Source organism: Engystomops pustulosus, chromosome 5, assembly GCF_040894005.1.
Source record: "Engystomops pustulosus chromosome 5, aEngPut4.maternal, whole genome shotgun sequence".
In the NCBI taxonomy this organism is placed as follows: domain Eukaryota; kingdom Metazoa; phylum Chordata; class Amphibia; order Anura; family Leptodactylidae; genus Engystomops; species Engystomops pustulosus.
The window spans coordinates 92,857,912-92,871,177 of NC_092415.1; the positions used below are offsets into that span (position 1 = coordinate 92,857,912).

The window sequence follows — 13,266 nt, forward strand, 5'->3', positions numbered from 1 at the left end:
TGAAGGGGGGTGGGGTATCAGAACTGTTGTAGTTTGCCATGGTAACCAATCGGGGATCAGCTTTTATTTCAAGAACAACTGTGGCAAAATGAAAGCTGAGCTCTAATTTGAACTTCTGATAAATTTCCCCCATGTACTTGAATTGGGCTCTGCATCTGTTATGCCGCACTTTCTCATGATGCAGCCATTCACCAACTGTGCCTTGTGCTCTTCAAATAATTTTATTCAACTTCTTCCTCTCCTCAAATGATTTAAGTTTCCTTTGAGGGAACAATCTGGACACCGATTTTTGATGCACCTTATTAAGGTTTAATCACCAGAGGCGACAGGGCTTTTTTACTATGGGAACTGTTAGTCTGTGGAATAGCCTGCCTCAGGCGCTGGTCAAAGTAGGGACAGCAGAGAGCTTCAAGAAGGGTTTAAATGTCTTTTTACACCTAAATAACATTGATGGTTATGATGTTATGTTATGTTTCCCACAAATTTCTTCCTCATCCAATCCCTTCCCTTCCTTGGTTGAACTTGATGGACATGTGTCTTTTTTCAACTGTATAATCTATGATGCTATGATTATCACTGTTTGCATTCTAATATCACTAACAGTCTCGTTCATCTGCACCATTAGTACAGAGCTGGTACAAGTGATGATGCCTTTAGGGGTGCCATTGGTGCTGCTAATGCTGGTTGTGTTGCTTCTCCGTAGTACCACTGGTTGGCCGCAGGACCCGCAGGGTCTGCTGCTGTTTGCCCCTGATCCCAGGGGTGTTGCTGCTGGTGCCTCTGGTCCTGGGGGGTGCTGCTGATGGAAAGTGTGGTGTGATGGAGGAGCCCAAGTGGTTTTGTGGTGGTTGCGGTGCCTCTGCAATTGAGGTGCTCGTTTGTCTGTGTGGACAGAGTCAGCTGGTTTGTCAGCAGAGCCGCAGTACCTCTGCACTGGAGGTGCCTGATCAGCTGTGCATATGCTGGGGGCTGCAGGCACCAATCACTCAGGCACACAAACTGCGGAGACCCCTAGGGAGAAGGAAGATGAGGTTTGTCACCGCTTCTCCCTTCTCCGCTCCTCACGCGATGCACGGAGGAGCAGAGATGGCTCTGCCGGTGGCTCCATAGACTCGGTGGTCAAGTGACTGCCGGGTCAGTACAGCTCTGATCAGATGCCTGTTTCAGGGGGAAACTTGTAAAAGAAAAAAAATTAAGTAAAAAAGTTTGTTTATAACCTCATGAGGGACATATAAACTAAACACACACACACAAAAAAAATATTCATAAATATTCATAAAAATACAATGACATTTCCAAATATAATTTTAAAAAATCCACCGCTACACTACAAAAAGCATTGCCAGTAACCCCGTTTGCCCGAGACTATACATATTATATATCAAAATGACCAAAACAGAATGAGGAATTTGGTAATAATGTTCATTTTGAGTTAATTTGAAAATAAATCAAAAAAGTACTATAAATTACAAAAAAAGCCTTCTTTCCACTTTTAACCCCAAATGATAAAAATGAAAAAAAAATGTTTAAACCTTTATTACCTTTTTAACTAGCTCTATGTGTCCCAAAATAAGCACCACAAAAAAATTTAAGGTAGCATGCAAAATAAAATTATGGCCCTTAAAGGGGTTTTCCCACGGGATATAGCCTAACTTGCTGGTCAGGGGAGGTCTCAGTGCTGAGACCCCCACAGATTGCTACACCTTGTCGCTCCGTCACACTAATGGAGCAGACGGCAGCGCATGAACGTTCTGCTCCATTACCCTCTAAGGAGCTGACAGAAATTACCATGTTCCTATAAACAGTTTAAAAATTCGCTAAAAATGCCCGGTCACTAGAGCTTTTTCAGGCCGCATCACAAGGAGTCGCAACAATACAGTGAGCAAAATGAGCAAGAACTTTTTTCCACCATATTTCCCTTCCAAGATTATAGCAGAAGGTGAAATTTCCCTCTGATCATAAAGACCCAAAGTACCGCTGTAATATAACAATTAATAGTGCGCATATCAGTTTTTAAGGCACAGCACTACCACTATTGTAGAGCTGCATTCACCTTTAATGCTGCTGGTTAGCTCTCAACAGGGTGAATACAGCTATAAGTTTTTAGGAGATCTGTTCCTGTAGTTTGGTTAAAAATTAACTTTAATCTTTAGGTAAATTAAGTGGATGGGCTCTGGGGGGCATCACCAGAGCCCTTTTGATCTCCAGGACTCTGGCTCTTTCCCCTCCTCCCCGCCTCCACTGCCTGCTGTAATCTCACGGCAGCACAGACAGCACAAGCTCAGAAAATATATATTTTTAGGTGAAATCACCTAATCACACCTCTGTGTACCGCCATAGGCCACTAAATAGAGCATGTAGTAAACAGACTCTGGCTCTGTGTTTGTGCAGGTCAATAGAGCTCTGTGTCTCACTTTTTCCTCTCCACTGTATTTATGCATCCCTCCATTTCTATGGTTGTCCCCCTCCTCCCTCCGAAATAATACGTACCCATTGACAGAGATTTAAAAGGCATCTGTCACATAAAGGGATTTTCCCATGAAAGAAAATTCTCAAATATCAATCTTCTAGTGATGTTAACACAATAAAGATCCTTTACTTCATATTTTTTTTTTCTCAGTGTTATTGCTGTTTTAGCTCCTATAACTCCCTAGACTACTCAGTGCAAAATTCCACGGTGTGGACGAAGACTATCTAAGCTGATACATTATGATTCATTTAGTTCAGGGAGGAGAATATGTGGTTAGGTTATCGGGGTACAGTTGTACATACACTTTCATATGGTTTCTGACCTTGTGAGATGAGAGATGATGAGATCCATTAGATGCCTATTACACACTGTCAGCTCTCCTACTACATCTCTGCTATTCCACAACACGTTAGCACTGATTTTCCTCCCCAGATAAACCATTTAGCTGTTTGTAACTTGTAGCTGTCCTGCTATCATGCTGCTGCTGCCTCAGGAACTCAGATTCTATGTCTCAGTGTGCATCAGTGAGTGAGCTCTGTGCTGCTTGCTGGGGCAGAGCTACAGTGCAGAAAGCAGAGAGGGAGAGAGACCAGCTCCATGTAGCCTCAGGCAAGATGGCACCCGACCCTAAAGTCAGAAGTTACAGAGTCTTGTCTAGGGGCAACTGAAATTGTGTACACCAGGACTGATAGAGACAGGTTGGGCTTATATCTGTGAAATGCTGTATTTTTGTTAATAACATTAGAATTAGAGAATGTGTTATTTTATGTGTTACCCTGAGCAAGAAACTTGTCTTTGTGGGAATATCCTTTAAGCTTCAACCCAGGACCCATAGTATGCTAATTATGGGTCCCTCTCCTCCTGTGTCTCTCCTTCTCCACCCTCCCATTTGATGCCATAGCTCACATTGCCGGCATCAAGCTAGCTCCTCTCTCTATGGCTGCGCATGCGCTGCCCACTGTGTTTTGTGAATTAGGTCACAGGAGACACTATAAACAAACCACAAGGAGGGTTGTGCATGCGCTGCAGTATAGAGAGACGCTAACTAGATGCCGGCATTGCCATCGTCCAACGTACAGAACTGGGATCAAAGGGGAGGGTAGAGGATGAGAGGGGCAAATCTGGAGCACCTCCTCATGACTATGACGGACCACTGTAGCAAGAGTTCCATCTATCGGGCCCATAGTAGCTTATTAGCATCCCAGGTTGAAGCTAAAGTTATAAACTTTATATAAACACACAACTAAACATAATATTTATACTTAGAAAGGGACTAAGGTGATAGTTTCAGAAGGCTGATTTGTTGTGGGCTGTTATTTCCCGTGACAGGTGTCCTTTTAGTGAAAGAAGGAGTCTATCCCTGGCTTCATCACTTTACTGCACATGCAGAAAGTCAGCAGCATAGATCAGTACTTAAAGGGGTCTTCCCACAAACAGACTAATGGAGCATACTGCCACACATGACCGCTCTGCTCCATTAGAGCTGACGGAAATTGCCGAGCGCCACGCTCACCGATCTCCATCAGATCCATATAGATTAATGGAGCAGAACAGTCATTTGGGGCCATCAGCTCCAGTAGTCTGATGGAGTGACATTTAGGATCCATTGGGTCTGATGGACCCTTCGTTTTCACTATCTGTGGGAGTCTCAGCACTGAGACCCCTACTGAACAGCAAGTTAGGCCCTATCGTGTGCATAGGGCCAAAACTTTTGTTCGTGGGAAAACCCCTTTAAACGTGGCTTACATCACATGCCCCTCCATTGTAGACACATTTGTAGCACACATGAACTGCCTTGCAAAGGTACTTCAAACTGTTCTAAGTGTTAAAGTGTTGACATAAAATTGTCTTTTAAGGGAATTCCTGCTTCCAATTTCTGATTGGTGCTTTGCTTTTAGACATTATGGACACATTGGGTAGAACATGAGTCTTCCATAACACTTATTATCTCGTTTCTTCATGGCATGAGTTCAAATGCTCCAAGTTCTGCTGTTTTTTTAGGGCAATGTCTTGAAGACTCTGTAGGCCTCATGATACAGATTTTTCTGCAGATTAAACATATTAATAATGCATGGCTGCTTAAACATGTGCTCTTTCTTTTAAGTACGTTTATCAATTTCTGAAATGTACAAATTATCCAAGTCTGTCTAAAATATAACAGGTCGATTTACCAAAAGTACCTGCTGCTTAGATTTATTCTGTATCAGTCGGGTGATTTGGAATACTTGCTTTTTGAGTTTAATTAAGTAAATCGGTTTTCTCTCAGAATTGCTTTTTCATATGGTCATATATTTACATTTAGGTTTTGGATTCTTCATCAAGTCAAAATTTATTTAATGAATGTTTCACCACTTGCAATCCTGGGATTTCTTATCATGGTTTTTATGGGGGTTGAAATACTGGTGAGTAGATTACTTTACTTTTAATTTTGACATCTGGGGTGCTGACAGTAGCAATAACTGTGAAAAATGATGATTTTTGAACGTTATTGAAAGAACCTTACGTCCTCAGGTTAACCAGTTAAGGTGCACAAGTATTTTCTTCCTAATTAGTGATCACTTCCCCATTGAATGAGCATACTCATGTCTGCCAACTATGGAAGGATAGTTAAAAAGTGACACAATACAGTGCAGTACAGAAGTATTGCAGTGTAATGTATCTGCAATCAATATATCACACGTGTATGTCCCCTAGTAAATAAAAAACACTCAAAAAATCATCATTTTTCTCCTAAGTAACTAAATAGTGTGTTAACTTTTTAAATTTATTTTATATTTATGTTATTATACCCATACTATAAAGGATATAAAATCTAAAAAAGTATTTAAACATTCCAATTTTAGTGCTTCCTACCTCTTACAAAAATGTACAAAAGCTATTTAAATGTCAGCAGATTTTACCTTCTGTTAAGATGATCTTGTTGGACTATTATGCTTGGGTCTGCTACTATACAATACACCGTGTAAATACTGTTTCTCTTTTATATAAATCTTTAAATGATTAAAAGGGAGATGTTACCAGTAGTACCAATCAAACTGTTATCTTAATCCACAATAAATAAACCCGAATAATGCTTTTTTGATTGATGAACAAGTGACAGAATAGTGGTTTTGTTCTCCCCCCCCCCAAGAATATGTTTATACATTTTTATCATTTATGCTATTTTTGACAAAAAAATTAAACCATAAGAAATTAAAACTCTTACCACTAAAATCAAACCCTCATATATCCACTTTGGACAGAAAAAAATAAAAAAATGTCTGTTGGAATTCAGGCATATAAAAACTCAAAGAAAAAGCCCTGTGTCCTGATGGCCATTTTAGGCCACATCATTAATATAGGAAAACTCCCTTGAAAGCATGGATAAAACGGGGACGGTTACTCATAGATCCAGGCACAGTGACTGTTGTAATCTTCTTGAATTTGATTTCCATGATCTACTTATTTACCAAGGGTCCTGGATCACACTTTCGTCGATTTGTTCGCAGTTTTCAGGATTTGCGCAGCTTTGACAGGTAATTAACAGGGGTCTGCACTAGGATTGTGTCGCATATGATCAGATTGTGGCACAGCTGCGCTGGCTTTCATGCAACAGAAATATCGGGGGGGGGGGGGGCGGCTTCGGAGGTCCGTCAGACTATCCGACTGATTCGGACTGAGCGTGGGATTTAAGTTTCAAATTGTGTCGCACCTCCATGCACCAGGAAGAAGAAGGTGAACTCTGGTAGACCGGAGCGGGGAAGTCACACATGCAGGAAATTGGGTGCATGGGTAAATGTGAACTCCTTAGACCGGGTAAGTAAAAGTGCCCCACAGTGTGAGGGGGAATTGCTCCTTGCATACTGTAACAGCATGTAAATCTGCAGCATGGCAGGGCTCTGTGAACTGCCCCAGGAGCTCTTTTGCGCTCATTAGGATCATTGCTAAAGTTGTTTTTAGAAGTAAGGAAACCAAGGAACAAATATAAGAATACCACATTCACAGTACCTGGATCTCTTAGTAAGTGTCTGTAGTTTATCATGTTTGATTTTGATGGTAGATTTCCTTTTAAGGTGTTAATAAGAACAGTGACCTTCAGTTTATGAGCCACTACAATAGCCTCTGAATACTTGTTCATCATCGATATTGGGCAGGACATGCAGTGCAGTACCTTACCCTCAGTTATTTAGATTTTTCCATAACCATCATTGGGTTACACGTAAAGTACATATATTCTTAGGTTGTAAACAAGCCTTTCTTACTGTATATTTTTCCTAGTATCAGAAAAATATCTAATTTTCTACCTTTAGGTTCTAAGCTTCTTCTATCGTTGGGTTCTTACAGTTGGGTTGGTGTTTTTTGCTTTCTGGCCAGTGCTGATGAAGTTGCAAGATGAAGCAAAGGTATAATAAAGTACATTTGTACTAACCAATGTGGCTATTATTTAACGTTTCCAAGTATTACTAGAATAAATTTCATCTTTGTTGAGAAGGGGGCCATTCTTGACCAATCTTGGAGGTTGCGACCTGCACCCTATATCATGTGATCACTTTGAAAACCAAATACTTATTAATTTGTGTTCTACAGACCCACGGTAGTAGCAGTAGCTTAATAGTTAAAGGAGTTTATGACCATAAAAAGATGCATACTGTGTCGCTGGCTGTCATGGAGATCTGTGTAGCCATACCTTTGTGTGTGTTATTAGCAGCAGGATTGTGAAAATGGATAAATATTCCCAGTAGCTGGACCTGGAATGTCAGCACACTGCTATGTTTTTTTTATCTCTGCATTCAAACTACTTACCAGAACCCTCACTCTGTTATTACATTAAAGGGGTTATCCGGGTTTAAAAATCTTTTTATGGCCGGGCTGGGGAGGGCTAGTTAAACATAATAAACATGGACTTACCTCCCCCGGCGCCGCTGATGTCCCGCGCCGCGGTCACTTTGATCCGTGCCCCTGTAAACAAACAGGGGCACGGAAGCCGCGCACAGGGAGCTTCCGGTCCGCGTTGTGGACGGCTCCTCCCATCCGTCCCTATCTCTCAGCGTTGTAAGTGCTGGGAGATGGTGCGCATGGGAGCATCCGGCCGTCCGGAAGCTTCCTGTGCGCCGGTGTAATGAAACCGGCGCACGGAGAAGACCGGCCGCGGCGCGGGACATTGGCAGCACCGGAGGAGGTAAGTACATGTTTATTATGTTTAAATAGCCCTCCCCAGCCCGGCCATAAAAAAATTTTAAATCCCGGATAACCCCTTTAAACTTAAAGCCCGATACTGCTTTTACTCAGAGCAGAGTGGAGGGTCTGTGATCTGTGATCAATGCACAGATCTCACTTCAGTGTAGCAAGACCAAATACAATCCTAGAATATAAAAGAATATACAATTTGCTACTAAAATGCACATAAAGGATTGGTTACAATGATCTTCAGAGCTGCTGCCTAACACTGTCTTCAGTTTTGTTTTTTCAAAATGGCTGGTAGACTTTAAAAGCATTTAAATTCAACCTTTAAAGAAAAATATTGTGATAAGGTTTATTGTTAGAAAAATGACTCCAAGTATCATTATATAGCCACAGGATTTTATCATTTCCTACAGTCTTATTGTCAAGAAAAAACATTTTATTCCGATATACCCCAACCATTATAGTGCGCTAATAACATTTTTGGTTTTCTATATTTGACATTTCCCGACTGTATGATGAAAAGCCATTTATTGTATACAGGCGGTCCCCTACTTAAGGACACCCGACTTACAGACAACCCATAGTTACAGACGGACCCCTCTGCCCACTGTGACCTCTGGTGAAGCTCTCTGGATGCTTTAAAATAGTCCCAGATTGCAATAATCAGCTTAAAATTGTCTGCAATGAAGCTTTATTGATAATTCTTGGTCCTATTACAGCAAAAAAATTTGAAACTCCAATTGTCACTGGGGCAAAAAAAAAAATTGTCGGGAACTACAATGATAAAATATACAGTTTCGACTTACATACAAATTCAACTTAAGAACAAACCTACAGTCCCTATCTTGTATGTAACCCGGGGACTGCCTGTATTCTCAGTTCGTCTTGCTTCTGCTGCATGCTTAACATGCAGAACTTTGCTTTGGAAACAGTAGGATTGATTTTGCTGTTCTGTCAGTTGGACTAGTGTACATGATCTCCCACAGTGCTGCTACAGATATTTACTTATTTTATTTTTTTGTCCTTTGCAGATAACAACTTTGAGTTGGGTTCTCTTGTGCTTGCTGCTGGCAGTGTTTCCCTTGATGCCTGTTGTTGGAAGGGAGCCCAACATCACTCTGGTGTAAGATCAACATTGTCTTCTTAAAAGCTTTATATCTCATTTAGTATGCACGGATTCAGTGAGTCTTGTCAGGCACGTGAGCGATTGTGGCATCAGGGGAAGAAAAAAGGATGCTATTTCTATAATGAAACAACCTTCTCCCTTTGATTGGGCCCTTGATGGTTATTCCATTGCGCATGAAATCGACTTGGATCATTTACATTGTGTTATTTTCTACTTGTTTGTTTATTTATGCATGTTTATTTATTAAGTTTAGTGTTTCTTATTCTTATATAGGAGATATTATACTGATCCATTCACAGGCATCTAGCTGTTGTATCAGAGGGGGTGGGGAGATTGAGCCGGGTCTTTAAACAGGTTTTTAAGCTTTACTTAAAGTGACTGAAAGTTGGATCATGATGTGATTATTTATATATTTTATAGCAGGATATCTGAGTAATAATAAAAAAATCATGACCTATGAAAAATAGTGTAAGGTCAGATTTCTGTCAAAAAACTTCATATAAATATTCATATAAATACACTCTTTCACATCGTCCTTGGTTCTCAGCTTTAGATATGCATCTTTTACGTTTTGTCTCCGTTGTCTCAGTTTTTCTTCCATTTTGTCTCTGTGTCCGCAAAAAAAAAACTAAAGGTTTAACATTGCTTTGAAAACATCACACCTGGTTTTTCAGCTTCATCAGTGAAAAAATAAAAAACGGATGTTTCATCTGTTTTTTTTTTGCGGACCCATAGCCTTCTATTGCCTTATGTGATCCGCACAGACAATTGATCAGTTAAAAATGCAAGTCAATGTGAAAACACCAATAGAATTCAATGGCTTTGTTAGGCATCAGTAGAAATCACTGACCCACGAAATAGCCCTTAGACCTGCTTAATCCTCTTAATAGGTTAACCTAGTGGTATTACATCACATGCCGGCTGCAAGGGGATGGAGAGGGCACATGGCCTGAGCCCTCTCCATACAAGACACATACGGTAACACACGCGGTCGGTACTGGCATAACCCTGCAATTGCCTCTGGCAAAGCTGGGGGAGGCTTTTAAATCCTGGCGGTGCATGGGTGCCTGGTGCATGGGCGCCGCCATCTTGGATCCAATCGAACTCCCCTGTGACGTCATCGGGGGCAGTGATCGGTTGCCATGACATATTTAAAAAAACTAAAAATTCAAATCACACTTCTTACCCTATAAATATAAGTAAACAGTAAAATTCCTAAACATGTTAGGTATCTCCGATCTATCAAAATATAATAACGGTTATTCCCGGCAGTTAACCCCATACAGAAAATAGCACCCAAACTTGAAAATACCACTTTTTTGTCATTTTGAAAAATATAAAAAAATTCTATAAAAATTGATCAAAAGGCTGTACCGTCCTACGAATCATAGCATTGAAAAAGTTTTTAGCGCCAGATTTTTTTTTTTTTTTGGTACAGGAGCTTTTTATTTTTGTAAAAGTATGAAAACATTATAAAACCTATACAAATTTGGTATCCAGTGATTGCACCGAGCCAAAGAATAAAGTAGTCATTTGTGGCACATAGTGAAAGCCTTAAAATCCAAGCCCACAAGATTACTGTGCAAACACGGTTTTTCCTGCCTTCCCAGTACACTGTATGGAATACTAAATACAGTCACTATGAAGTGCAATTTGTTACACAGAAAACAAGCCATCACACAGCTCTTTATATGCAAAAATATAAAAGTTCTAGATTTTTGAAGCTGGGAGTGAAAAATATAAACGCAAAACCTGAACAGGGCCTTGGTCGGAAGGGGTTAATAGACAACATTTTCTGTGCTCAACTTGTTGATTGGAGAGCAATTGCATACAGCTCCTGCAATACACAAGCGAACCATTGATTTAAATGTGCACTCTGTAATGTCCAAAGACTTTCTTAAAAACGTATTGCCAGGTATCCAAGAATAAAAAAAATTTTTAGATTTTAGACAAAAATATGCAGACAGATAATAAATAAAAAGCAAACTCTTAAATAAAAAAATGAGTATGAAATTTTTTCTACATGTACCAAACATGTTTTAACACATTAATGATTTTCAGTAAATAAATTAATATTGTGAAGGCCATCACCTACAAATTCTTGTTGCTTTAATTTAAAATTTATCCAGGAATATTTCATTGTATGTAGAGCAGACACATTAAAGTGTAAAAGCTTTAAGGACCTGTTGCCCCAACTTTGTTATTGCTCTTGTGCTTTTGTTTATACTTTCTTTGCATTACTTCTCTATTCATTGTTTATAAGATCTGTGTCACTTCAGAAAGCCTATTATACCTGCCTGATGAAGGGACTGTAGCTGTCCTGAAAGCTTGCTTGTAACATCTTATATTTCAGTTAGCCATTAAAAGGCTTCTCAAAAAGGTGACTTTATTTGACCTATCAAAAGCAACAGAGAACTTTACCATGTTTACTGAGTCATTCATTTTCTAATATGTATGTAATACTGGTTATGAATTGGCCTGTAGATGTGGATAGAGAGAATCTGTCCTTTAAAAAATGTGAAACAAAGTATCCCCTATTCCCATTTCTCAGGAAATAATATTTGTACAGTACTTGGAATTAAAAGCTTTATAAAATGAAAAGTTCTTGGAAAAGTGTTTATTTCCATACACTGCCCGCCAGTCACTTCCGTTTTATAATTCAGTTACTTAGGGAAACAAGCTAAATGATTGCTCTAGCATATTTCCACGCTCTGTGAATCTGCTAGCATAATACAAAAAATGAATAAAATGAAAATGGGTACTTAAATGGCCAAAGTGACAATTTGACATCAAAAGCTTGGTGGAAACCTCACTGTTAACCGAGGAAAAAATAAGTGAAGAATGCTGAGAGCAAGTAGATTAAAAACATAACCATATAAAAAAGGTTTATTGTTTATTTTATGCTATAGATATACCACTATATTTTATGGCAGGTGAATATAGTGCAAATGTTTCCCCTGTAGCAAACAATCAACTATGAACAGCGCAAAGCTAGTTTTACAGCTCACTTCATTTTTGCATGAAGAGTCTAAGGGCCATCATCACCATAAGCTAAGGAGAGAGAACAAAACAAAACAGTATGTATCTTCCACTATTATTGAGGCATAATAGAAGATCTAACTGTTACTCTGTTATATTCAGGAAATATATTCAGATTTATAATTTTACTATTAGCAAACAGTTGTTTTAGAAATTGCTTCAATACTTTACATTTTGTTTATTATTCCTAAGTAAATCTATCATTATGTTTCGGTGTTATTAACCATTCTTGCAGCCATATCGTCATTAAAAGGGTTCATTAATTTGGCTCTAAAGTGTACTTTCAACTTTATCCAAATGAAGCACCCATGTTTGGGGGATGTCTTCTGGGCCTTGGCTCTGCTGCGTCCCTCTAAGCACTTGTGCCTGGCCTCTCTCTTTCCTCTGGGCTTCCCATATAAATGTACACTTTATAACTAAAGTAACTCATTCATTTTGATAAAGATATGTCTGTATTCACACTGCTGGAAGCTACCCAGCAGATTGTAAAATACTTGTGTAAGGCGCACAGGAAGCATAGGGTCACATTCTCTAGTCGGATGAAACCAATTGAATTTTTTGGCCTAAATCCAAAATGCTATATTGTGGACTATTCTGCACATCAGCCTGAACACATTATCCCAAATGTGAAGCATGGTGGTGACGTGTCATGAGGATTCTTTGCTTTATCAGGGACTGGTCAGAGTTGGTGGGAAGATGAGGATCAGCAAGGGTGATTTCTAAACGTAAAACATAACTTTTACTGTTTCATATTGAAATTACGCATTAAGTAATCATATGGTGCACAAACAACACAAAACATATAAAATCGTGGGATGTCAATGTCTTCTCGCTCAAGTCACAGTAGCCAGAAGAAAAAATGGAATTGTCTCTTCAACTTGTACATCATTGTTTGGTTGGTCCCAGAATCCAACAGAAGTTGAAGTTTCTAAAATCCCCCAGGAACTTGGGGCCATGCTGCAAAATACCGCTCCAACACTCATTTAACACCAGTGCGGCCCCCTCATCACTGGCTGCCTTAGCACACAAGGAGTTATGGAGGAGAAAGACCCCAGCAAGCCACCATGATATACCAACAACATCACAGCTGGGCACAGCGGAGGATTCACAAGCCACCAGCCTCACTGTCACTAGTGTAACCACCATCTTCATCAGCTTATTCCTTCATTATACCATCTTCCCTCTCTGGATTGCTTGAGGCATTGCTACTGCACTCATATTATTCTATATTAGGTGATACATGGGAATTCTAATACTGTAGCATAGGACCCGTATGATTCTCAATGTGTGGGGAGATGCAGTTATCAGAGTGCTGGTTTCCCTCCCAGTCAAGCTCCAGTGTGCGGAGATTAAGCAATGTGATCCGTTTCAGTGTTTGGGGGTCCTTGCACTTGCTCTGATGAGCCATCACATGTCCAGGTGGTGACACCTTCTCCTATTGTCTGATGGGCATGGTTGCCACATCACA

At 39.9% G+C, this 13,266-nt stretch overlaps 1 protein-coding gene across 12 annotated transcripts in view; it reads left to right on the forward strand.

The window, feature by feature from the left end:
* The window catches only part of PIGN (phosphatidylinositol glycan anchor biosynthesis class N), a 249,710-nt gene that overhangs the window by 122,385 nt on the left and 114,059 nt on the right, over positions 1-13,266 (forward strand). For all 12 annotated transcript variants that reach the window (XM_072152718.1, XM_072152720.1, XM_072152713.1 and 9 more), the window contains 3 exons: positions 4,773-4,872; positions 6,760-6,852; positions 8,665-8,756. In XM_072152718.1, the coding sequence (XP_072008819.1) occupies positions 4,773-4,872; positions 6,760-6,852; positions 8,665-8,756 (285 nt within the window). The remainder of the gene's footprint in view (positions 1-4,772; positions 4,873-6,759; positions 6,853-8,664; positions 8,757-13,266) is intronic.